Source organism: Mesoplodon densirostris, chromosome 2, assembly GCF_025265405.1.
Source record: "Mesoplodon densirostris isolate mMesDen1 chromosome 2, mMesDen1 primary haplotype, whole genome shotgun sequence".
Lineage (NCBI taxonomy): Eukaryota > Metazoa > Chordata > Mammalia > Artiodactyla > Ziphiidae > Mesoplodon > Mesoplodon densirostris.
The window spans coordinates 11,188,834-11,216,303 of record NC_082662.1 but is presented as its reverse complement, the minus strand read 5'-3'; the positions used below and the strand labels follow the sequence as shown (position 1 = coordinate 11,216,303).

Below are 27,470 nucleotides of genomic sequence, written 5' to 3'. Positions count from 1 at the left end.
CTTTCAGGACAGGCAGAGGTGATGAAGATCCACCTATGCCACTGAACTAGCACATTGATGATGATGATGAAGACCCTTTCACTGAAGTTTAGTATGTGCAAGGGGATCCCTGAGAGATTTCCATGTGTATCATCTCCTAGGATCCTCACAACAACCCAAAAACGTAGGTATTATTATTATTTCCATTTTAAAGATGATAAAACTGAGGCTTAGTGAGATTATGTACTTTGCTCAAGGTCACACACAGTAAGTGGCAAGGCTGGGACTTGAACTCACAATGGTTTGATTCCAGAGCCTCTTACCCACTGTGGTAACCAGCTAGCTCCTGCTACCCCACATCCCTCTTGGGCCATTTCTTTTGAATTTGTGGTGCTGTACACTCACAGAATACAAATTTACTTTCAAGTTAAATCCTCGCAACATGGGAATCCCTCAGTGGATTATCTACACCAAAGCATCTTCCTGATGGCAGGGATTACCCACATGGAATTGAGGTTCGCTTCCAAGTGACCTGCTGGTAGGGACTAGGGGGGCAGAGTTCAATTCCTTTCCTCACCACTTATATACTGAGTGACCTTGGGCAAGGCCTTAGCTCATCTAAAAACCAAGGATAATCCACACTAGTACCTCACAGGATTGTTGAGAAGGTTTAAAAATGTAATCCACCTCAACAAAGGACACCCGTTTGTTGGTATGTAGTCAAGTATAATAAAAATTAAAGGTGCTTAGCACAGTTTCTGGAACATAATAAGCACTAAAAAAACAGAGCTAGTATTTTTTTCTTCACAAAGTCCCAAATCAAATTTTCACAGTCCATTTTAGCCAGAGATATTCTCTCTCCTTTGAACTTCTAAAGGATGTTAAAACTTCTCTTAGAAGTTCCCTATCCAACTTGTATTATGTAATTTATGCACATAATGTTTTCTCCTCTTTTAAAAAAAGTATTAGGTGAGAGCCTATTAGGTACCAGGCACTACCAAGTGACTGTGCATTCACCATTGCATTCCAACCTCAAAGTGAGCTAGACTCTACTGTATTGTGCTGTTTCACAGATGGGGAAACTGAGGCCCAGGGAGGTTAAATAACTTTCCCAGGGCACACAGTAAGCAGGCAGTGAGGCGAGGACTCAATTCCAGGCCATCCCCTCTGCAGCCTGGACTTGTCACTGTTTGTTGCTATAAACGCTAGACTGTAAACATCCCAGATAAGGATCTAGATCCGAACTACTGCCCACCTTCACCAGCCGGCACAGTGATGTCCCATACTAGGGACTCGGTAAGTATTGTAGAAAGAAAGGGAAAGTTTCTGCAGTTAAACAGTCACGAATTTCCTCTGACAACACGTGCCCGAAGTCTACACAGCAGGGCTCCCTCATGGACTGGCCAAGACCCAGGAAACCTATCCCAGCTTCCTGCTGGGAACACGGGGGCGGGCAAAGTGGATATTCTGCCAATAATAACAATGATGATAATTACAGTAATGATCACAACCCACACTCTGGTTGCTTCTGCTATGCTGCGTACTGCTATCTGTGCCTTCCATGAATGCACGCATTTAATAACCTCAGCAACTCTCAGAAGTGGGTGCTCTTATCAGCCCCATTTTACGCCTGAGGAAACTTTCAATTTAAATAGAATTTTTGGAGCTTCAAACAATTTCAAAGTTATCTAATTTTTCCGTTATGCTTATAATTTAGGGAGAAGCAGATGGCACACTTTCAGAGACAGCATGCATACACATATAGATGTATGCATATATACACAGATCTTACCATTATACAAATGGGCAAACTGACACTTAGGGTAAGGGTTACAGTAAATTGATCCGAGGAGCTGATCAGATCAGAATAAGCAAATCCATAGAGTCAGAAAGCAGTTAAGTGTTTGCCATAAGTATGGGGGGGAGAGAAGGTGAGTGACTGCTTAATGGTACAACCTTTTCGAGGTTGATTAGAAAGTTCTGGAACTAGATAGTGGTGATGGTTGCACAACATTGTGAATGTACTTAATACCACTAAATTGTATACTTTTATTTTATTTTATTTTATTTTTTATTTTTTTTGCAGTATGTGGGCCTCTCACTGTTGTGGCCTCTCCCGTTGCGGAGCACAGGCTCCGGACGCGCAGGCCCAGCGGCCATGGCTCACGGGCCCAGCCGCTCCACGGCATGTGGGATCCTCCCGGACCGGGGCACGAACCCATGACCCCTGCATTGGCAGGTGGACCCTCAACCACTGCGCCACCAGGGAAGCCCTAAATTGTACACTTTCAAATGGTTGAAATATTAAATTCTGTGTTATGAGTATTTTACCACAATAAAAAAAATACCTTTTTCATTGTACATGGCGTAAAATCCAGATTCTTTATCTCGGTTTACAAGAACCTTCCAAATCTGTCCTCTCCACCTGCACACTCACTCTCATTCTCTCTCAACTCCCACTATTTACTTCTCCCATCCCACCCAGACCGGGAGTGTGGCTACTCCCCCTCCAAGTCATGCGTGCATCACCCCGCCGCACCTTTACTCCTGCAGGAAGCCCCACCCAGAGCCCCACCCAGAACCCCGCCCAGAGCCCCTCGTACACTTTCTGTGCCAAGAGCAGACCCACTTGTCCTTCAGGACTCAACTCAAGCACAGCCTCCCGTGACATCTGCAACTGAGACCTCACTTCCACCTGGGCAAAGTGTCCCTTATTGACACTTTTACATACCTTGCAGGTACGACTATCATGGTACTCATCACAGTGTACTGTAATATATGCTTTCATACTAGAGAAGAACACTTAATGCTGGTTAAAAATATAGGCTTTGGGGTCACTGGGCCACCATCCAAATCTTAACTCTACCTGCTGTGTGAGCACGGACAAATTACTTAACCACTGTGAGCCTCAGTCGCCTTGTTTGTAAAAAGAGGGCTAATGGTAATACTTGATGTGAGGGTCAAACACAGAAATACATAGATAGCTTTGAGAACGGTGCCTTGCCCTTCCGAAGCACCCAGTAAATGTCAGTGTCATTATTATCCCCTTCGTCACCATCATCCTCCTTCGGCCCCAGCAGCTTACGAGCTCCATGAGCCCAGCACAGGACCTGCCATAGAGCACACACGGGGCAATATTCCAGTGTGTTTCCACGGACATGGGCTATACACCTTACAAGCCAGATCATGCAGCCCAAGTAAAACTGACCAATTAGAGGGAAGCCAGGGCTGGACTCAGCAGCCACCTCTTGGCACTTAAGGACTTTCTTTGCTTCACAACGAGAGCTTGAAATATCAGTAGGCAAGCTATAAGTAATGGAGAAAAAAAATAATGCAGAATTTAACTGAGGGTTTGTGAGTGCATCAGTGGGGCTCTCTCTCCTGGGGAGGATGATGCACGAGCTGTTGGAGATAAGACTCTGGTCGGGCATGTGTAAGGGGAGCGCAGATTGCAGTGGGCACTCAGAGAGTCCCTTCTGCCACCACCAAACGGGAAACCTCATAGATCAAACCACAGAATAAATGAGGCCATTAAGGATTCGTACACTCTGGGATTTGTATTTGAAATGCCAAGATTCCTACTTAAACTAGCCCCTCCTTCGTGACATTTTTTTTCTTAAATTCCATATATATGTGTTAGCATACGGTATTTGTCTTTCTCTTTCTGACTTACTTCACTCTGTATGACAGACTCTAGGTCCATCCACCTCATTACAAATAGCTCAATTTCGTTTCTTTTTATGGCTGAGTAATATTCCATTGTATATATGTGCCACCTTCTTTACCCATTCATCCGATGATGGACACTTAGGTTGTTTCCATCTCCAGGCTATTGTAAATAGAGCTGCAATGAACATTTTGGTACATGACTAGTTTTGAATTATGGTTTTGTCAGGGTATATGCCCAGTAGTGGGATTGCTGGGTCACATGGTAGTTCTATTTTTAGTTTTTGAAGGAACCTCCATACTGTTTTCCATAGTAAACTAGCCCCTCCTTGAATGATGTTTTGCTGTTGCTTTCAAAAGAAGTCACTCTTTGGCACCACAGGTCTTCAGCGGGAGGCTCTGGGCCATAGTTTTCAATACTCACAGCTGATATTTATGGAATCCTTAGCACATGTGTGCCAAACAACACAGGGCTTCACGTATATTAACCCACTTAATCTTTTTTTTTTTTTTTTGCAGTACGCGGGCCTCTCACTGCTGTGGCCTCTCCCATTGCAGAGCACAGGCTCCGGACGTGCAGGCTCGGCGGCCATGGCTCACGGGCCCAGCCGCTCCGCGGCATGTGGGATCTTCCCGGACCAGGGCACGAACCCGTGTCCCCTGCATCGGCAGGTGGACTCTCAACCACTGCGCCACCAGGGAAGCCCCCCACTTAATCTTTATATAAAAACCCTGTAAGGTATGAACTATGATCAGCCCTGTTACATAGATGTTATGTGAACCAACAAGATGACATGCTAGGAGGTGGTGGCATCGTAGTTACACTCAGGAATCTGAGTCCAGCTGAAGGAATGCAGTCATACAAACAAGGCTGTTGTCTGGCAGGGTCCTTGAGAGACTAAAGAGAAACAAAATGGGAAGTTCTAACATCCACGGTGGCTCATGACACCAACAGAATGACCGAAGGTATGAGCCATCTTATCCCCTGAACTTGTAAGAGGCAGCTCAAACAGCCCTCTGAGGAGCTGGCTGAAGAGTTAATAGCTATTTGATGGACCCCCACCACTATATGACAAATGGTTGGGAGAAAAATAAATGCAAATGAAGCCACGGGGGCAGAAACCCAGCCTTCCCAAGTGTATCCTGCCTGCACTGAAATGCCTTGGTCCTACCCCTGAGCTTAATATTTCATGCAAAAGGCAACACCCGAGATCGCCACTCCAAGAAACCCAGGGGAGGACAATCAGGATGACAGATGGAACCCTCCCCCTTGTATCTCAGAAATGCCAAGAGGTGTGGGTAATGGGCTGAAATGCCTAAACAAACCAGAGAGTGAGCCTGTGGCTGAGGCTGATTAATGGGCAGAGGGGCCCAGCCCTCACCTTTATTTACATTGCTTGGAGCACATAAATTCCAAGAAAATTTAGTGTTTTAATTTGGGCATCTGGCTTGTGCTTCTCTTCTCTTCTCTTCTCTTCCCACTCCTCCCCCCTCCCTCCCTCCCTTCCATTAATGGGCAGATAATATAAGCCTGCAGAGTCACAGGCTTATATTATCTCTGCTTAAGCCAGGAAAGACAATATTCCCCAAACAAAACAATCTAAGATATTCTTTAAGGAGGACCTGATTGACTTGGCGACACTGCTGAAGGTCACCAAGTGTAGAAGTTCAGAAACGGGACGGCCTTTAGCCAGGTCTCATCCAGCGGGCTCATTCCGACCAAGCCAATGTCCCAGTCCCTGAGCGGCCGTCTGGGACACCTCTCCCAAGTTGTGGAGGTGGAGGTGGGAGTGCAGGACCCGGGTCTTTGGTCAGACAGTTGGCATCGCAAGTCGGGACAGAGGTTGGAGCTTCCCTTTTGTCACTCTTTAGTCCCAGGTACAGTCAGGGCCAGCATCCAGTCCTCTTGGTCCCCCGCTGGGTCCTTCCCCCTCTGCTCTTTCCTCCTTCGGCTTCCAGCTTCTGGCAGAAGGTGAGCGCCTTACATATCCTAGTATCCTAGCACCAAGGACCGGGCCTCCTCAATCAGAAAATGCGTCTAGTGGAGGCTAACCAAGCGAGTAAACAAAGAACAGCCTAGACCCGCCCCGGGGCCTGCTGGGAGGCCGTATGTGCGTGCACGTTTATGGCACCAGTTTACGGCATTTCTGGAGGACGTGGCAAGTGCCAGGCGGTGTGCTCGGCTCTCCAACACACCCTCTCCTGTGATCTCACAGCTCTGGGATGTCGGGATTAGTGTTATCCCTGGGGGCAAACTGGGGCCTAGACTGTAAAGCAGCTTGCCCACCACACACAGCTAACACGTGTTAAGAGAACAGGATATGCATCCAAGCAAGGGACTCAAGATTTCTGTCCTGCGTTATAAACGCTGAACTTACCTGTGTCAGCATCGCAATTTGTTCAAACAAGTCATTACAGTGAAAGCCAGTGAGACACTTTCCTAGTCATTACTGTCTTCTCAACTTTCTCTGCGTTGTACCCAAATGACAGCATACTGTTACTGCTAAACTTTTGTCTTCAATGGGCCGTTTGAATGCAAAACACAAGAAAGGGAAGATCGCATTTGGTGTTCTTCCTATTTTTTTCTCCTGAACTTCTAAACCCAGCGTGGGAGTAGCTTTTCCAACACGCCTGGCAGATGGTCATCTAGGCTCTGGTAATGACCGCATCCCTCTGGACAGCTCTCCTGTGCAGCCAAAACTTGCCTCTCTCTGATGTTCCTGGCTAAGTCTCTGGTGGCCCACCAGCTAAATTTTTTTTTTTTGCAGTATGTGGGCCTCTCACTGTTGTGGTTTCTCCCGTTGCGGAGCACAGGCTCCGGATGCGCAGGCTCAGCGGCCATGGCTCACGGGCCCAGCCTCTCCGCGGCATGTGGGATCTTCCCAGACCGGGGCACGAACCCGTGTCCCCTGCATCGGCAGGCGAACTCTCAACCACTGCACCACCAGGGAAGCCCCCACCAGCTAAATATTAACCAAACACATAAGAAAAGAAATGAAACCCATTTACTGGGTCTTCCAGTTGATTTTAATTGCAGGTAATAAACCATTGTTAAAAGGAAGGTTTATAATAAGAAGGTGCCTATTAACTTAGGGTGTTTGCAGTGGAACAGTGAAATGATTTTGTAAATGCCATCTTCTCTAGTAAATCTGAATGCTACTGGAGAGATTAGGCCATTATCCAGGGCTGGCATAAATAGAAAATGATATGATGGATCACATGCTTGAGGGGTTTTAGAAGTTAGCCGGAGACAGGGCAGGATGACGCTAGTTAGCGATGGCAGTTGGCCAATCAAATCATATTGCCCGAAATCTAGTTTAGGGCCAGTTTTGTTATTCTGACTATAACCCGTGCTTTCCAATATCCATACCAGGAAGTCACCATAGAAATTTCTGCCTAAATAAAGAAGGGTTTTCTTAAAGCCAAGGGTCCAAATCATAGATTTATCTGATGGTGTCACAGCAAGGCAGAGTTGAGTTTGAGGAACAGAAGAATCCCTTAAAATCAGAAGACTCCAGGCCTGGGGCAGTAGCCATAATTTTCCAAGGCACTTATTGAGCACCTAACTGCACATGGCATTGCTGAGAACCGCATTGCACAGGGCTGAACACACATGTCCAGATAGATGCATTCTGGAGCCGCAGTCCCAAGCTGTGGGCCACAGAGACTCTGGGTGGCCAGAGAGAGTGACTTAGAGGAAGTCCAAAATCCACATGTCTCCAGTGTGCTGCCTGAGAACAGAATGAAGCATTTTTATTGCATGTATGTGCCATTATCTTTCAAATATATGTAGATGCAGAAGAAGCAGCCGCTTAAGAATGTTACTGAATTCAATGCATTCTTTTGCATTTATGTATTTTCCCAGAGAAATAGATAAAAAATACAACTGCTAATATGTACGGGACAGAATTCACTGAAAATCTCTCTCTCTCTTTACCTCTCTCTCTATCATTAAAAAGAATATATGTAAAAACACGGATGGCAGAACACTAAATCCAGATGTAAACCAATGTTGGAAGAGCCATCTTGGCTAAAGTTTAAACCATTGAAAACTGGCTCCTGGCTAAAGTTAGAAGTGTGTGCATGTTCACGAGGGAAGTGATAATTTTGTTGGTACTAGTTTGGGTTCCTTATTTTCTGTCTCATTTGAATACCACCTACTACCTCAGCCTGCCAGCCTTTGTGAGTTAAGCTTTTCAGTCCTTAACCCTCCCTGTCCATTCTTGTTGCAGACATCTGTATGATTTCTCATATGAACCATTTATGGATTCTGACCGTAACCTCAAATACAAGTCTAGGTACATGTGTGTTTAAAGGGCTGGAAAGCATACTCAGCAGGACATCACAAGAAGTCTGGCTCCTCCCAGGAGAAAGGCCTCTAAGCAACACAGAGATATCAGGAGAAAGACCTGGGATCTGGGGGAAAAACGTCCAATCTTGCCTATGGGGGACAGAAATCAGCTGGAGAAATAAAGAGAATTTCATTCCAAGGTGGGAGAATTCAGAGTTCAATAATATACTCGGCTATTTATAATGAAGAGTTCTATCTATTGAATCCCAAAGTCCACCAAGCTTTGTGCCAGGCACACTATGTGTTATTCCATTAACCCAGGGAGTAATTTTCCCCCCAGGAAAAAACACTGGGCAATGTCTAAAGACTTTTTTGGTTGTCACGTTATAGGGGTGCTATGAGCATCCAGTGGTGTAGACCAGGGATGCTGCTAAACATTTTACAACGCACAAGTCAGCCCCCACGCAAAGAATTTTCTGGCCCATAATGTCAACAGTGCTGAGGTTGAGAAACCCTGCACTAAACCATCCCAATCACTCTAGAAAGGAGGAATTATCGGCCTCGTTATAGAGGAGGAAACTGAGAGCTGTAATGTCCCACAACCCAAGTCATATCGCCAGGATCTGGATTGGATCTGTTTCACTCCCTTAAACCCATGTGTCTGCTATATTATCTTGAAGATGGAAATGACCTCCTCATTTCCTAAATAAGGAAATTGAGGCTCAGATGCCAAGTGTCTTGCTCTGTATCTCACTGCTACTGGTGATTCTTTGTCCCTTCACAGTTCGAGGTCTGTGATGATGACTAATCACAAATGACTTCACCTCAGACCATGAAGCTGCCAACAAATGTCTCTTTCTCTTGTCCATTAACCATTACACCCCTAGTAATTAACTTCTTGTTTCTGCTCCTTTAACACTGTAATCTGGTGGTTTTATTGCTCACATCTAATTCACTAGCTTAATCAATCACTATTAAGCTCCTTCTGTATGCTAAGCACTGTAAAGGTGCGGGATATAAATGGGTCAGAAGGCAAATGGAAGAGAACTGCAAGTTCAGGGGTTGGCAAACTATAGTCCAAGGAGTGCCTGTTTTTGTAAATAAAGTTTTATTGGAACACAACCACGCCCATTCATTTACCTATTGTCTACAGCTGCTTTCACATTACAGCAGCAGAGGTGAGGAATTATGACAGATATCCTATGGTCCCCAAAGCCTATAATATTTACTATCTGGCCCTTGACAGAAAAAGTTTGCCAACTCCTACACTAGCTCCATCATTCAAGTCACAAGAGCAAGCACTGAAGTGAACCCCCAACTGAATCAAGAAGCACTTTCTTTCATCTCCATGTGCAGCTATAATATCTATTGTCAGTGGCAGGAATCCTAAGTGTTTAATGCTAATGCAAATCTAAAACTCAAAAACACTGGGCAACGTCTAAAGACTTTTTTGGTTGTCACACTGTAGAGGTACTACGAGCAAACATTTTGATCCTTAAAAGTACTTTCTACTCTTCTAGAGCCTATTATAAATAGATCTTCAAATGCATTTCAAATGTATATTATTTCTATTTTGCTATCAGAGGTTTGGGAAGCCTTTAGCGACTGTTCCTTTTCACACTGAAATGAAACAGAGATCAGAGTCCCAGCAGAAAGATTAGCTGCTTAGGCGTCAGTTAACTGCAGCGGGTTGTCTGCTGTGCTGCAGAGGCCTCCGGGTTGATACTTCCTTTCCACTCTCCTTGGGTGCACAGCAAAAGACCCCATTCTGATTTTCCCTGAGTTTTCTGCCACACTGTTGGACTTCAGTCTGTGGATGAGATTCCACTGATCTGAGTACAAGGTCTAGATGTGAACTTGGAGCAGCAGGAGGTCCACCAACTATATAGGCAGTTACAGCCACAGTAGCATTGAGAACATGTGCCTGTACAGCCAACAGTTTAGGTGGACAATTTAAACCAACATGTTTTGGATGGATGTTAACTCAAAGACTCTGATAAAAGAGATCCTAAAGGTTGCAAAGTGTCTCCCTGAAGGGACAGTGAAGAGAGAGAAATTAGGCAGATTTACTGTGATGGCTACATCCTGCCCCCGACACTCAGAGAGTACACACATCCACATGCTAAGACCACAGGTCCCCTCACAGATGTGCTTCCCATATTCAAAAATCCTAAATGACGGTGGTGTCAGGTGGAAAAAATAGTCCTCCATACGGAAGTCATTCCCAGATCCAATAAGACAATCAGGAAGTTCCCCGGGTGCAAACCTGCTCTGGTTTACAGGTCCCTAACTGCTTTTAAGGGAGGCCAGAAGAAGAGACACGCTACGTTCAGGCATGAATAAGATAAGTCATTGAAAGAGAAGTCAAATGATTGAAAACCCCACGGAGAGGAGGAGAGAATTTAGTGTAAAAAATAAGATTAGGGCTTCCCTGGTGACGCAGTGGTTGAGAGTCCGCCTGCTGATGCAGGGGACATGGGTTCGTGCCCCGGTCCGGGAGGATCCCACATGCCATGGAGCGGCTGGGCCCGTGAGCCATGGTTGCCAAGCCTGCGCGTCCGGAGCCTGTGCTCCGCCACGGGAGAGGCCACAACAGTGAGAGGCCCGCGTACCGCACAAAAATAATAATAATAATAAGATTAAATCTGTAAAACTGGATTGTCCCTTTATCATGGGTAGACATTGGACATGGGAGCTCAGAGTCTGCGAGCACAGTCTTGGGGTGATGGTGTCACCATCCAGGTCTTACAAGACAGGATGGCCCATGCTCAAGAGGGCTTGGCCAAGGCAAGGTCAGATCTCACCCAATCATAAGTTCCAGGGCAGCCCTCTGCCACCACTGTGCAGTCACAGTGGGATCTTGCAGTGGGGGAAAGAGAGGAGAATTTGGTTCAATCACAAGCTCAACAATCTTGAACAAATCAGTTTAAATCACTGTCCCTCAGTTTCCTTATTTGAGAAATAGATTGCTGTGTCTACTTCAATTCCATCCTATGGGGCAGTTGGTAGGATCCACAGAGACAATGCCTGTGCAAGTCTCTGTATACTGCAAAGACCTGCAAAGATCTACAAAGATCTGGGTAGTGATATACTCTAGTGCTTCCCTAGTGCGTCCTGGGTGCAAAGGAAAGAAGAGTGGATAAAAGCAACAGAACCCTGGAAAAAGGATTCTGAGCATTGGCTTTGTGAACTGAGGATGTTAGACCAAGCTTTTGCTTTAGAGGCAAGGTGATAACACTGAAAGCGTTGAAGGGTGGGTTTTGAGTTATCCCATGGTGGAACCAACCCATGAATTGACCAGCTGAGTTTTAACAAGGTTCTATTCTATCGGTCCATGATATTGACCCACACTGTAGAAAATCTGACCAGAAATAATGATCCTTCTCCAGAGGACTTCCATTAAGACTTGAACATGCCTCCTTGCAGGGCTGTCTGGTATCATGTCAAATTGTGAACAGAGCAATCTGAGCACGTCTGCTAGCTAACGGGCTAACAGTCTCTACAAAATGGCAGCCAGGCCTTGCCTTTCTGTTAACTCCCAAATCTAAAGCTGTGTCGAAAAATATTCCCAGTTTTTTCTTGCTTCACATGGTAACCCTTGTAGGAACAGGAAAAGCAATCTACTTTATGAATGCATTAATTAAGATAATCAGTATACATATAATCACAGGTCAGTTCTCCCCAGCCAACATTCATCAAGCTCTATGGTGCCACCACTGCACTCTCCAGGGTCAGTATCAAATTTCTAAATTTCATACCTTGCTATCGTCAGGAAATGGTGAGCACAGAATTCCAAATGGCAAGAATGAGGGGGAAAGGGTGACATAAATCCCACTGTGTTCCAAGTTGCACTTACTGAATTAAAGACACCATCCTCAACGGTTTAAAAAAAATTCAAGTTAATCAAGGAAAATGAAGTAATTCATTTGTTGCAGCTGACAAGAAGCCCCAGCCTTGGCCAGGAAGATAATATATACAAGGGGTGAGTTTATTTTGAAAGATGCAGAGCTATACCTGCATTGAAATTCGTATCTTTTCTTGTTCTCTTTGGAGAACAAAACCCAACTATTATTCAAGATCTAAACCCTGTATCATCCACATCTTCTTTCTCCTTAAGACATGTTCTTTGAGGGAGAAGGTCCAAGCCAGCAGCTATTCTCTGCAGTATCCAATCCCAACCTACCCCCAAAGTTGCACTCTAATAATCTCTCACGGGCAGTTTAACCTTAGTAGAGAAATTAATGTATTTTCCCAGCATGCTTTTCTTAAATATTGCCACTGTCATGTACATCTGTGAAGGCTTCTGTATTTGTCACTTCATCATCTATTTTCCCATTACACCCGTCTAGACCTTTATTATAAAATGTAATTATACTTCCATGTCAGTCACACCTACTAGCCTAAGAGTTCCAAGATAACTTGCTCCATATCTTATTAAATCTGTGGTCCCTGAACCTATGTGCTCAATCTCTCAAGCTAGATGGAGACAGAGAGGAGAAAGGAGGAAAGGAAGAAAAGAAAAAAGAAGGGGAGTGGGAGGGTTGGTCTGTAAGCAAAAAAACAAAGCCATCCTCCTGGCATGTCTTTGTGCTGCCTGGCACAATATCTCAATATTCTTTTTTTTTTTAATTTATTTTTGGCTGTGTTGGGTCTTCGTTGCTGCATGCGGGCTTTCTCTAGTTGTGTCGAGCAGGGGCTATTCTTTGCTGCGGTGCGCGGGCTTCTCATTGAGGTGGCTTCTCTTGTTGCAGATCATGGGCTCTAGGCACACGGGCTTCAGTAGTTGCAGCACGTGGGCTCAGTAGTTGCAGCACGCGGGCCCTCGAGTGCACGGGCTTCAGTAGTTGTGGCACGTGGGCTCAGTAGCTGCGGTGTGCGGGCTTAGTTGTTCTGCGGCATCTGGCATGTTCCTGGACCGGGGATTGAACCCGTGTCCCCTGCATTGGCAGGTGGATTCTTAACTACTGTGCCACTAGGGTACTCCTCAATATTCTTGCTGTAGTGAAGCAGGCAGGCTCCAGGGTCAGCTGAACCTGTGTTCCAATCCAGCAGAAGACCACTGTCTAGATCTTGGAAAAGCAACTAAACCTTTCTAAGCCTCAGTTTCTTCATTTGTAGAATGGAGGTGAGAACATTATCTAACTCGCTGTGATAGGAAAGTCAGATGAGAAAATGTCATCAATCACACCCCACAGAGTCTGGTAAAGTCCAGAAAAAAAAAAAAAGCCTCAACAGGTGCTGGCTATTGCTATCACTATCCTCTTGGATCATCTTCAAAGTCTCTGCAGCTCCCCAGTTCTGATCCTGGAACATCCCTTTTCCTAAAAATGAGTCAACCCCCTGCTAAGAAGCTCTGGGGGCCACTGTCCCCTTTCCTTGAAACTTTCAGTCCGCTCTGTGACTCCCTCCTGCTGAAGCCCAGCAGCAAGGCAGAGAGAAGGGAGATTCTCACATTTGAACGTGGCTCAGCCACTGAACTGCCCTCTTACCTCTGGCCAGACACCAATCCTTCCTGGCTACAGACTCTCTGGCCGTGACAAAGCATCTTTCGTACAGTGGAGCTCTGAGGATTTATGATGAATGACTTAGTGTCTGACATGCACATCCTAACTATAATTGCCACAACACCAGCTTTAGAACAAAAATGATGTCTTGGGCAGGAATGGGAAAAACTATGCAAAGCTGTACCGCATCCTGGCTGGGACAGCAGGCAGTCTCTGGAGGCACATTTACTTGGGTTTATATCCTGGCTCTGCCACTTGCTAGCTTGGTGACACTGAGCAAGTCACATAACCTTTCTGGGCCTCAATTTTCTCATCTGTAAGGTGGCTCTAAAACAAATGGAGAAGCAATGATATCCCATCACACAGGAGCCACCTGCTCAAACAGTTGTTCTTGCCAAAGTACTACCTCAGAAGGTAGTTAAAAGGATTAATTGAGATAATACAGGGAAAGGGTTTAGAACAGTGTTGACATATGGCAAATAAACACACTTAAAACCATCTATCATTAAACCAATGATCTTCATGTAAAACATGACAAGTCGACCGAATTCCACACACTGTAATTGAAAAATCATGGATTCGTTCATTCAGTCAGTCAACGACTATTGACTGGGCTCTTGCTATGTGCCAGGCACTGTTCTAGGTACTGTGGATGGAGCAGAAAATGAACAGATGAAACTCTCTGCTCTCACAGAGCCGCCATCCTAAGACTCACAACTGGGGTCTCCTCTAATGCCTGGCATACAAAGTGGTTCTCAGCCAGGGATGACGTGGTCCCCAGTGGACATTTGGAAACATCTGGAGACATTTTTGGTTGTTACAACTGGGGTGTGGAAGGTTCTACTGGCATCTAGTGGGCAGAGGACAGGGATGCTGCTAAACATCCTACAATGCACACAACGTCCACCCCCCAACAAAGAATTATCCTGCAAATGACAACAGTGCCAAGACTGGGAAACCCTAGTGGAAAGGAATCTGTGAGTAGTTATACGTCTTTTGTTGGGCGTGGTCTTGGGCCACTGGGGGCCACCGAGGCCACTGGGAGAGAACTCGGAAAAGGGGAAGATATGGGTAGGAGGGAGAATAATAGGACCACAGGATACCAGCTTTGCCTGGAATCATCCTTCCCAAGAGAGAATGCGTACAAAGTCTGAGAAGTAGGAGGCCCCAACGCCAGGATCAATATGGTTCTTTTCATTGGTGACAAGTGACCCTTGGGTTGCTAACCTTGTAAGCAGGACCCAATTCCCCCTTTGTCAGTTAAGCTCACACCTAAGGGAGAGGTATTCGTTTCCCTATGATTTCATATAAGGACCCAGAAATTATCATCAGTTTAGGAAAACATTAATTAAGAATGGAGACAAGCCTATAGCTCCGTCAACCTTCCTAATGAACAAACCGAAAGATATTTCTGATTTAGGAGACAATACAGGTTTAAACAGCAGAGAGCCCCGGTGGGTTTGAATTCCTGGATCAGTCACTACCAGCCGAGTGACCCTGGGCATCAAAGTGAGATGAGTAAGAGCATGGACTCCGGAGCCAGAGCTTGGTCACTTAATGGCCCTCTGGCAAGTAATAGATCATTTTTGTGCCTCGGTTTTCTCATAGGTAAAATGGGTACAATGGTACCTGCCTTATAAGTCATTACAAAAATTAAATGCATTAATTCAGAGAAGCACTTAGAACAGTACCTAGCTCCGAGCAAGACTATGTCAAAGCTTGCTGTCATCATCACCATCGTTGTCATTACTATGTCATGGTAGACAGGTGACCTAACCTCTCTGAGTCCCAATAGTTTCCTCTTTTCAAAAATGGGCACAACAGTTGTGACTTCATTGGGCTCCAGATACAATTATGCATGTTAAGCACTCGGGAAAATACTTGACATCTTGGAAGTCCTTATTGTTATTATTTATTGAAAAGTTTGACAAAGCACTGAAACTAGTTCTAATTTAGTCCTACATTACACTATTCACCTTCACTGAAAAGAAAATTACATGGTACCAGGATGGTTCCAGAACCCCCAGTGCCTTGTGATGTACCCAAGAGGGGAGCTCCGAGAACCATAATGAAGTGCCGAAGGTGAGTGTAAAATATTAGCTCTGGACCCACGTTCCTTTAGAGGGCACTTTGCTCTTAATGATTCACATGACTTCCAACAATCTGTAGAGCTGAGACAATATTGGGAATGGAAGGCCTTCACACCTCCTTCACTCCAGCACTTGCTGTGGTGGAAGAGAAGAGAAGGGGTGGGAGCTGGGCGGGTAGCCCCTCCTCCCAGTTCTCTCCATCCTCCCAGCCTGACTGCCCATCACAGAAGGGGCACAGGCCTCGGGGGCGCTTTGCTGGCAGACCTGCCTGTTACAAGCTCCATACAAGCTTTCGTGCTAGGGTCTCAATTCATTGGAGGGTGAAGGGGACAGGGGCTTTTCAGAAGTCTGACCCAAAGGTCCAGCAAGGCCAAGTCAACAAAGACACTAAAACAAACGGAGAACCAATGATATCCCATCACACAGAAGCCACCTGCTCAAACAGTTGTCCTTGCCAAACTCATTAAAACTACATTCAGCTTCTGTCATGTTTCTAGCAGCTCAGGATTTCGAGGGGGAAGCAAGAATGCCCACAGAGCACAGCCTGGAGTCTGCCACCGAGACCTGAGGTGGCATCAAACAAGCAAGAATGTTCTGGTCTCATCCAGCCCCACGGGAAAGAAGAAGAGATTCCTTTGCCTGGTCTCCCTCCAGCTTCTCCACAGTCAAGATGGGCCTGGCAGGGGACCTTGAGGATGGTGACATGAGCCAGTGGGACGCTTACCTGCCCTGAATTGTCAGGTACAGTCTGCGCCAACGGATGGTCACCCTCTTGGCTTCAGGGAAGCTGTCTTTTCCTAAAGGATTCTGCCTGAACCCTCTTTGCCTGCATTTCCGATGACTAGGACATTGCAGTGACTGCTGTTGGTGGCATCCCTTGTCATCCCATGTGTTACTCACCCTCATATCCAGCCCAAACAGTATGGACTAATTTTCAGCTACAAGATCACTTAAAAGCCCATCCCCTGGCCTCAGCAGGCAGAACGAGTTCCATTCTTGCCTGATGGATGGCAGGGGGGTGAGAAGCCAAGCACTAATGCTCACACAGACCAATACTGGAGAAGGTCTGAAAAGAACTGAGAAATTCATGTTGATTTCACTTTCCTTAGCTATACAACTCAGGAATAAATATAAATGAAATACGCAATGAATATGGCCGGGACCCAGGCTTGACCTTCTGGGCCCCATAGGACTTGCATGGCAAGCAGGCAGTGTTTCAACGAGCACTCCCCACCTGCCAAGGCCACCTGCTAGAAGCTCACTGGCAGCCAGGAAGTCACAAATTATAAGCTGCAGGATTCCTCAAAAGTGCCAGCAGTCTTGGGGAGTAGCGGGGGTAAAGGCATGGGGAGAACACGCCTTGTCTTACACTGGGAGGATGTGTGACTAGGCTCCTATTATAAAAATCAGATGGGCTCAAACTTAGTATCAAAGAAGTTTTGAAAAACCTCAGTCAATCCTGAAATGCTGGGAGTGTGAAATTAACCAGAACCAGGAAGTTGACTTAAGGGGTCCTCCAAAGGCATTTTCCAAAGACAATGGAAAGACAGTAAATAACAGCCAATCAATAACTAATTTCAACCACGCTGTACTGATCTGTAGGTATTCTCTTTGTGCCCATGCATGGTGATTTTCAGGAAGAATTTTGAAGTCCCATCTCATGACAACCTACCAGACTAGGAAAAGACAGACAAGTCACTTTCAGCCCATTGATATGGCTGGAAAACCAAGCCATAGGTACTGGATGAGCTCTGTAACTTACAGGTGAGCTAACAGAAGGCCCCCGAGATTCCGCCACATTCTGTTCCATCCTCTCTGCCCCGTGAAAATCCTCTTCTCCAAAAAGATAAACGTCTGCTTGGGAAAACAAGAGTATGTGGAGGCACAACAAATTGGGAAGGGGATGCCAAAGGGGATCCCCAAAGGGGGTGCTTTGATTTTGAAAAGCAACAGCGTCTAGCATCTCTGCAGACTACTCACACATTCAGTTCAGTCCCAAGGTAATTTTATTTCACCAAAGAGTTTCCAGTGTTATAGTAATGCTAGATAAGAGCCATCAGACCTAAAGTAACAGCCTATTTTAATGCCTGGGGAGAAAAAAAATAAAACTTGCATCTATTTATGGAAATTAACAAAGGTGTAAGAAAATGACACTTTTCCCCATCCCCATCTAACAAATGCAGTAAACGGTAAGTCCTCAACACCCAGGAAAGATGCTATGAGCATTTCCACTTACAAAGGCATATAAATACAATTATTTCCTTAAAAAAACAAACCACAAAAATATTGGCAGTAGGTATACATCCTACTGGGCGTAGGTATTTTAGGTTATATACAGTTAAACACCTATTTGAATTGGGTACGATGGAACTTAATTGTCTTATTCTATGTATAGCAAAGCAACCAACTGAATCTTATATTAGCCATTCATCAGATAAAACATTTTCAGAGAAACAAACTGCTATATTTTCCCCTCAGAGAATAGCAAGCATTTTAAACACATTTCCCAGAGATGTTACGCCGAGGAAAACAGCTTAGAAATGTGACTTTAAACAAATCCGTTCTCTGGCTACCAACAACAAGACAAATTGGAACAACTGCTTGGCTCTGTTCTTTCCAAGGCTCCTTCTGTCCACCTGTCAAAGGCAGTTGTGACCCCACCAACCTAAGAAGCAGCTCTGGAGCCTTGAGATGTGCCACCCTGCGCGGATGCCCTATGCTCCGCATGCCAGCATCCTCATTAGGGATTATCCAACTCACTTGAAGCAGGGAGAGAGGAGATGGGCTGGCTGCCAAGCGTTTCTTTCAACACAGATTCTGAAAGAAGATCCTGCAAAGTGCAGAAAGCCCAGATTTTCAGCAGTTCACTTTCTAGACTCTGTTACGTAGCAACCATGCCAGCTCACAGAGGGTACCAACCAAGTTAATATTTTGTTTAAATGACATACTGCATTAACTCTCTAGGAAAACCCAAGTTTTCTTCATCAACTTACCTACTGTCAGATATCCTCACTGGAACAAAACATCCACTGGTGGATTGATGAGCTTCTTTAATTTATTGACAAAAAATTTTTTAACAAAAAAAATATGAAAATGGATCTAACAGTTCCTCAGCAGGGAGCGCAAAAGGTGACTCTTCCCTGGAACCATTTGGGCTAATATTATTAAAAGGAAATTAGCATGCACTTAATATGTGCATAATGTCCTTTAGTTAAAAGATGACTTATACAGTTGCATTTTGAAAGATACTCATTTCATTCAAAACCTTGATTTGAAAAGTGATAACTCAATAACACTAAATGCTCATAGGGTTTGAGCCCATTGACTTGCACCAACACAGACAAAATAAAAACAGAAGACTAATTCGTTAGAATTAGGAACCCCCAGGAACTGAGCTTCTGTGAGCCTTCCTGGAGGTATATGACAAAGAAGCATGAGAAAGCCAATCACCCACACTTTGAAATTAACTTGAGAGAGCCCAGTGCTTTCCTTTAGGAATACGAAAGCACTAGCAAAAGAAACTACCAGACCACCTCTGCAGAAGGTTTCGGTTCCAGCAGAATGCTGCCACATGTCATGAGAACACAAACCAAAGCAAAACAAAATAAAAACAAAACGCAAAACACTCACAGAGGCTAAATAATGTAAAATGTACTGTATTGAGGAACAGTTGCCATATATAAGTAAATGATGCCCCACTGGATTTATATGGGGGTCTTGTTTTCTTTTCAACCATCACATCAGTTTAAATTGACATCAATTTAGAGGGATATGTGGCCAACCATTAAGCTGAGTTAAAATCTTCAACATTTTATTTTCTGATTATAAAATCATTAAACTCCCCCTAGTAAAGGTTTTGAAAAATACCAATGGTACACAGAGGAAAAATCAAAACCATCCTTCATCCAACCACCCACAGACAGCCCCTGGCCTGGGCAGGCATGTTTCTAAGAATATGAGGAAGCTGCTGGTTTTGTGTGTTTTCAGGGATATCGAGAAATCCAAAAGCCATTTTTCCATTTCCACAGACTTGTGCATTTTTGTAGGAAAAAAGAAAAAGGAAACAGTCCCCTATTGCTCCACTACAACAATTTAACCATCAGCCAAGTATCACAATTTCCAAGTTGAATGTGTAATCATTGCGGCACCGACCTCCTTAGCGTGCTCAGACTGCAACTAGACCCAGGACTCAGATAAAAGCCACTTAACTTTTCCTCCGCTGAGAAAGGGGTGGATGGTGGGAAATAAACTAGCATTGTTCAGTCCCCCTTACCATGGCTTTTGATTCTTAGCAAAATGCCAGTTCTGCGCTATTTCTTTAAGGTTGAAAGAGTCCCTGCCTATAAAAAGTAAAGCATGACCATGCAGTCTAACTTCCCTTTTTTGCCCAGGTGCCAGCAGAGAGCATCTTCCACACACAATGACATAACAAGGGATAAATGATTGAATAACCAGATACCCACCTTGAAAACTGTGCAGCAAGCACCAGGCTCACAACACCTTCCCACCATAACGTCATGCTACTTTGGTACCAAATTACTGCCCCAAGACTCTTGACGGACTCCTGAAGTACCAAGTTAAGATCTGACTTGGAATTGAACATACACTGCTAATGTTCAGGCTTAACATCTCACACCAAAAAAAAAAAAAAAACAAAAAAAAAACACACCTACCCCAGGAAGGTAAAGGGGAAACAGAAGCTGATGGAGAGAAGGCATTAATATGAAAACAGACTCTCTCTCTCTCTCAACACTTAGGAGAAGCCTTTGAAATAACAACAAAACTAGAAAATCTTTCTAAGCCACTGAGCCTTTGGAACCTCATACTTCATCAAGTGACATATTTACACAAGTGGCCCTCCTGGACTGGATATTTTTTCTGTCATGTTCTGGATTTCAGCAGTTTCGTTTACAATCAAATGATATTAATAACCGGTGACAACGTTTCTTAAAGGGCAATTAGGCAAAAAAAGAAAAGACATCCTGAAAATCCAGCCTACCCTCTTACTTTTCAATTCACAGAAACCAAACAGTATTTTTTTTTCTTTTTTTGGACGCTTCCTCCACCTTTAACCCATGCATGAGGGTTTCAGAGCTTCATCACTGTCAATGTCAACACAGACTGTCCTTTTTTTCCCTCCTCCGAACTGCAAAGAGTCCCTTCAAGCGGCGGCTACCTGGAAATCCACCATCCATGCCTTCATTTCGCCAGAAGCCCATCACTCAGCCTTTGAGGTCTAAGATTTCCCCCCTGGAAAGTGCTCACAGTGTTTATATTTGCTGGAAATCTAAACTCCCTGCTGAGCACAGCATCTACTGTTGCATCGATATATTCCACTGCCTGCGCGATCTCAAATGGGGAGAAAATAAAGTCCAGATGCAATCGAGACAAGGGATTTGGCATCCGTGGAGAAAAGTGCAAACCAGTCCAATCCTCTACCCCAAACGCGGCAGCAGAGTCTGGAGCTCCCTCTCCGGGAGTCATTCCAAAGGAAGGAGCCTCCGTAACTGGGGGGAGCTGTGGCATTCACCCCTGCCGCGGGTGAGGGCAAAGGCCCGGGCATGAAAAGTTTGCCCACGGAGCTGGGGGCTGTGTGCCATCTGAAGGGCACTTTCCGCTGCCGGTAGGGACGCGCCGGCTGCGCCTCGCTCGCGCTGGCCAGGACAGGCGTGACCGTGTGAACCCGGGCGCAGCGTGCACCCGGGTTTTCGTTGATGACAGCAGCCTGCAACTCCCAGCAGGGGAGCAGCGCCGGCCACCGCCGGGCGGAAAGGGTTACAAGCCACAATGCAAGGCGGTTTCGCCGCGGCCCTGGGGGCACCGAGACGCCGGCCCCCTCCGGGTCCGGGTCCTGCTCTCTCGCCTCTCCTCCGCCCCGGGCGCCGTACGATCCCTACCTTGCGCGCTGTGCTGGTGGTTCTCCATGTTCGCCGCCGCCGAGTCCGCCGCCGCCGAGGCGCTGGCCGCTGCTCCCGGGCCCGGGCCGGGGCCGCCGCCGCCGCCGCTCAGTTCCGCCAGTCTCCGGTTGGTGGCCGTGAGTTCGGCTCGCAGGTTGGTCATCTCCTGGCTGGCCGACTGGACCGCCCCATCGATGCGGAGCGCGAGCTGCTTATTGTCTTCCATCATGCTCAGGATTTTGGCCTGGGGGCGAGAGAGGTGACAAAGAGCTGCATGATGCGCCGGGGGCGCGCGGCCAGGCACCCCCGGCTCTACCTGTTGGGTCCCCCGCGGCCCGGCTCCCCCGAGCCCCGACCCCTAGGCACCGGCAGCGCCGGCTCCTCCGGCGCAGGAATGACAGCGGCGCCTCCAGCCGGATCCGCGGCGGTAGCGAGGCGGCGGGGGGAGGAGGAGGAGGAGGAGAAAGAGGAGGAGCAGCGACCGCCTAGACCCCGGCGCCGAGAGCGGCTCGGAAACGGACACCGCGCGCCGCCCGCACTCTTTCCGTGGAGCCTACCATTCGCCGCGCGCTCGGGAGGGGGCCCGGGCCGGGGGCGGGGCCGCTGCCTCGGCCTCCCGCGCCCCCGACTTCGGGGACACCCCCCCCGGGGGTCGAGGGCGGCGGCCGGCGGCCCGGCGTGGGCCGAGGTGGCGCCCCTGGCTAGGGGTGGGGGGCGCCAGCTCCAAGGCCAGTCCTCGGTCCCCTCCTTGGAGCCGTGGGGCGGCCCCCGCCCTGGCGAACTCGCTCCTAGCACGGCGCAGGGGCTTGGGGAGGCGGTGGGTGCTTGGGAGAGAGGGGTGCTCGGAAGAGGGGCCCGGGAGGGGAGCGGGGATGGAGCTCCGGGGGAGGGAAACACACGCCCGAGCTACGAAGTGGAGTTCCTGCTTTGCTGGTTCCTTAAAAGGTGGGTGGGAATTGTTCACCGGGAAGCTGGGCTATCTCACTGTCCACCTCCACCCGCCCTCCGCCGCCCCAACCTGCGCTGTCCCCCCTCCTCCGAAGCAGCTCCCTGTCCTTCCCCAGGGTGGATCAGTGGCGCTCTGGCCTCCCCACCACCCTGAACCAGTGTGTGCCTCTAAGGTGGTCCTAAGCTTCTTAGCTGGGCTAAATACTGGGGGGCAAACCAGGAGGGAAGCCTGGAAGGCGTCAGTGGGGCTTCCCTCTTCCTCCTCTTACTGGGAGTAGGAGTGTTGAGGCCCCGCTGCTTCAGTTTACCTGCTCCTTCTTCCTGGGAGAACAGAGGTAACCTTAAAGTTGATACACCCATCAAGGGCCTCTTTCTCCCGGAGCACAGGCTTTGCATTTTTCACTGGGGCCCTGGATTCCAGCCACCAGACCTTGTTACCATAGCAAGCTTCATTCCATGCAAATAGGACCATTTAAAACAGTCAGTGTAACCCGGAACAACTGAACAAGCGTGCACCACCATTCCAGCTGGGTCAACCTCAGGAGGGCAGCTCAGAGCCAACTGCAGAAGCTGATGATGGTCTCTGGCAGGCACAGAGGTTGCTCACCCTCCAGATTCAACAGCATTTGTCGGAAGCCTACTGTGTGCAAAGTGCTTAGGATGCATTATCATCTCTTTGGAGTAAGGGTTATTATTCCCAATTTAGACATGAGGAAACAGCCTCCGGGCAGGGTTAAGCAGTTTACCCAAGGGGCCTGCAGAAACCAGGTGAAACCAGGACTGGAAGTAGCAGTCATCTGATTCCAAGTTAGTCCCATTGTGCCTTGGATGCTAGATTTTTGTTTTCCTTTTATATGTAACCATAAAAACACACTCTTGCTCCGTCCCCCTGTGAGCACTAACAAGCTTTTGTAAGAGAGCAGGACAGTGTTAGATAGTGGAGCCTGTGACAGCGGACTTAATATTTCACTTGTCCACTCTACTCAGCTAACTGGCCAGCTGGGTCTTAAACCCCTGACCTTAGTCTCATAAGCACAAGTTCTGAGCCACTGGGCCAACCAAGGCACTTAGACAGGTTGGTAGTTTCGTAAACCAGGATTTAGTTCTTTGAAGTCTTTCAGTTTTGTTATGGAGGAACCATCAAAAATAGAACTTTGTGGGTCTTCAAGGGAGGGGTGTCATGTTCAGCCACTGTGGAAAGCAGTTTGCTGGTTCCTCAAACAGTTAAAGATAGAATTACCCATATGATCCAGCAATTCCACTCCTGGGTATATACCCCAAAGAGGTGAAAACAGATATTCAAACAAACATTTGTACACAAATGTTCACAGAAGCACTATTCATAACAGCCAGAGGTGAAACAACCCAAATGTTTGTCAACAAATGAATGATTAAACAAATTGTGGTATATCCATATAGGGAACGTTCCTGAGCCATGAAAAGGGACAAAGTATTGACACGTGCTACAATGTGGATAAACCTCTAAAACATTACACTAAGTGAAGGAAGCCAGACACAGAAGGTCACATGTTATATGATTCCATTTATATGAAATATCCAGAATAGTAAATCTATGGAGACAAAGCAGATTTGTGGTTACCAGGAGTTGGGGGGAGGGGAGAATTGGGAAGAACTACTTAACAGGGACTGAGTTTTATTTTGGGGTGATGAAAAAGTTTTGGAAATAAAGAGAGGTTGTGGTTGCACAACATTGTGAATGGACTAAATGCCATCTAATTATTCCCTTTAAAAAGGTTAATTTTTGTTACATAAATTTCACCTCAATAAAAAAAAGTATGTAAGCAAGTACCAGAAAAAGAGGAAAAGGGCTGTCCTGGAAACAAACCTTCTGAGAAAACAAGAGCAACTCTATTTGAAGAGCTGTGTGCGTGCTCGTGTGTGTGTTTGTGTGTGTGCGCGCGCGCACGCACTCACACCTCTGTAGAGTGCTCATCAGTAGGCACAGTAATTGATCTGTTTACATGTCTCTTTCCCACTTCACTGAGAGCTCTGCGTGGGAGGAGGGTGGTCATTTTGTACGTGTTATTCCTCTTTGCATCCCTGCCACCTAACCCCCATAGGACGTGCTCTGCAAATGAATGTGTGTGAGCAGTTTGTACAGTAAACAAACTGACCAAGTGTTACTCATTTTCCTCTTCAGTGAGATTATTCCCACACACCAGAATCTTCAAATCAAGTCAAAACAAAACAAGCCAAACCTAAAAATCTAACCAGGAGAAAAGAAAGCAAAGACCCATTCCTTGGGCCCCTTCTCATCTCTCTCTGCCCTCCTCTTCCCCAACTGTGCTTCTGAGCTTTCAAGAAACTCTCCTTAGAAACTCCTGGGATGCCTCCTAGGATTTTAAAGAATTATATTTTTTGAGATTTTTTTTCTAAAATGAAAAAAGGGGCTTTTCCCAGCTGTGTCTCCTTAACGTTCACTCACATGCGAAAGTTTGATCAGATCTCAGACATAAAGCCTGAGATTAATTACCCTCTAGCATCCACTTGATTTAAACTGAAAAGAAGTGTACCTAATCTACCTTTCCCCCTCCCCCAACTTCCACCGGCACTTCTACCTAGGTGACCTCAGGTAACAAAATAGTCACAGAATCTGTGTCCTTTCCCACTTGCCTAGCTGTAGGGCTAATATGCATTTACAGTTCATTTCTTGGGGGACATGTATACACTGTTGGCTGACGGGCTCCAGAGCTGTCATCCATAGCTCTCTCTGGGGTTCGCAACCATGAGAATTTAACAGTACTGTGCGTTCTGGTTCAAGAGTCTCCCTCCTGCATGTTCCTAAAGTAGCCCCCACCTCCCACCGCCGTAAACTGATGTTAAGAACCGAGCCAGAAAATGTGTTCACTTCATAGGGACCTGCTGCTGTTTTCCCAGTGTCACCGGTTGCCGTCTCTCGCCATCAGCAAAACCCCATCCAAGGCTCAGGCAGTGCACTGGCCCTTAGGCAGTCACCAGCCTCCGTCAGTATGTGCTAATGTCTGATCTTTCTGAGCAGAATGAGCAAACTATGCCATGCACATTGGGTGCCTGTCAAAGCTTGCCTGGGCGTCTTGGAAAGTCTGTAAAACCATCCCAGCTCAGAGAAAGAAAATTCCTGATAAGAACCAAGGCAAAGAGCCTAACTCATTGCTGACAGACCTGTCACACCCACCCCCCTTCTTCCATAAATAGAGTGACTTTATGATGTAATGTCCAAACTGGGACACTTTGGAGAGTGAAAGAGGGTGCTATGAATAATGAAGCTGGGACAAGTGGCATAAACTGGAATGGTCCCAGGAAACCCAGTATATATATGGTTGCCCCACCCTGCAACCAAATGATGCTATTTGGTCCTAGAAGGCAACTTTGGGATCCTTTACGCCAGCAACCTCATTGTTTACTGAAGGAGAAACAGAGACTTCGGTTCTCCAAAGAGCTGGTGGTTGACTGCACAACTTCATCTCCCCATCCCCCATAACTTCATATCCACGAAGATTCTTGCTTCTGTCATTAAAACCCTCCTCATCCTAGGTCTCCCCAGGAATTCTCGCCACATATTACTTAACAAAGTACTTTCACATCTCTCTTCTTATCTTCTCTTTGCAACAAATCCATCAGGTAGAGGTGGTACCTGGAATCTGCATTTGGCAGATTAATACACTGAGTTTAAAGGGTTTGTCCTAATATCACGAAACTGGACTAAAAGGTCCTTGAGACAAGCCCCATATCTGCATGTCCTTCCTCCTTTTAGCCCCTAGTACTCAATACAGATTTGTCAAGTGGATGAGCTGGGACCAGGCCTAGGGTATCCCCACATGTGGTCTCCTTTTCCCTCTGAGTCAATCAGGCATCTGGTTTCTGTCCGGCTCAGGGACTGGAGGCAGCGTTCAAATGCTTCTCCGTGCAAAGTTAAGTTCCTACATGGGACCTGGCGGCACAGGGGAGGTCTGAAGGAGAAGCCCAGCCGTCAGCATCCTGAGGAACCTTGAAGCTTCTTTGGGTCGGCATGTGGCTGCCCATAGGAGCCAGGAAGAAATGTGGTCCTGCCTCTTTCACTTCCTGCAATCAGTGTCCCTTACCAGGCTTCATGAGGCACACCTCTGGACAGCAGGCTGGTGTCAGTGTTTCTTAAAGTGAGGCTGAAGGCCCCTTGATGTGGAGTCCCCAGAAGATGCTCGTTAAAATGTAGACCCTGAGCCCTAATCCTGACCAGCCAGAATCTCTGGGGGAGGTTCTGGGGATCTGCATTTGCCGCAAGGTTCCCAGGAGTATGTGGGGCGCAGTGAAGTTTGAGACTCACTGCTCTAGGCACCCAGGGCAGGTGCTCATAAATCTCTTGCACACGTGTCAAATACATAAATTCCAGGAACCTCTGCGGCCCAGGAATGGCTGGGAGGGCTCCCTGCTCTTTCTCTTCTCCATGCTGTCTGTCCCGTGTCCTCCCAGCCCCCTCCACCCGAGAGTCCCCAGGGAATCTCTCTTTATCTCTCTCTCTCTCTCTCTCTCTCTCTCTCTCTCTCTGCAGATGGATGCTCTGTTTATTCAAATTGTCACATGCGAATCCCGGCCAATCTAGGAGATGTATCTTTTGTACATTTACATGGTTTACTTTGGCTGAGTGGGTTTTAACACATGCTCTGGGGAAAAGGGCGAAGCATCTCTCAGACAGAGGCAATCAGGTCTCGGGCTCCGGGTGAGAAGACCAGGAGGGCAGAGTCAAGGACATAGAGGAGAGTGTGCAGGTGGTGAACCCTAACAGCTAAGCTATATTCCCTTCCCAGCAGTGCCCACCCACCTACCTCCGTGAGTCACCCTCAGAATTACGCTTATGAAACGAAGGAATACAGAGAAAAAGAAACCAGGAGGGAAAACAGGGCAGAGGATTGTGGGGCTTAGGGAAACAGCCCACAGGTTTAAGATGGGGATGTATGTGTACAGGTGTCGACTATAGAGGTGTGTGTGTGTATACATATAGATATATATGTACACTATACACACACACACTCACACACACACAGACACACACACACACTTCAGTGTGGACACCAAGCACAGTTACTAGTGTGAAGCCTGCCATTCTCCTCTTGACTTC

At 46.7% G+C, this 27,470-nt stretch overlaps 1 protein-coding gene across 1 annotated transcript in view; it reads right to left on the bottom strand.

Annotated features, from left to right (window-relative positions):
• Window positions 1-21,671, bottom strand: part of KAZN (kazrin, periplakin interacting protein) — a 469,682-nt gene extending 448,011 nt beyond the window's left edge. Inside the window, exon 1 of the mRNA XM_060079952.1 lies at window positions 21,428-21,671. Within this exon, the coding sequence (XP_059935935.1) occupies window positions 21,428-21,656 (229 nt within the window). The 5' untranslated portion in view covers window positions 21,657-21,671. The remainder of the gene's footprint in view (window positions 1-21,427) is intronic.
• Window positions 21,672-27,470: the final 5,799 nt, after the last annotated feature.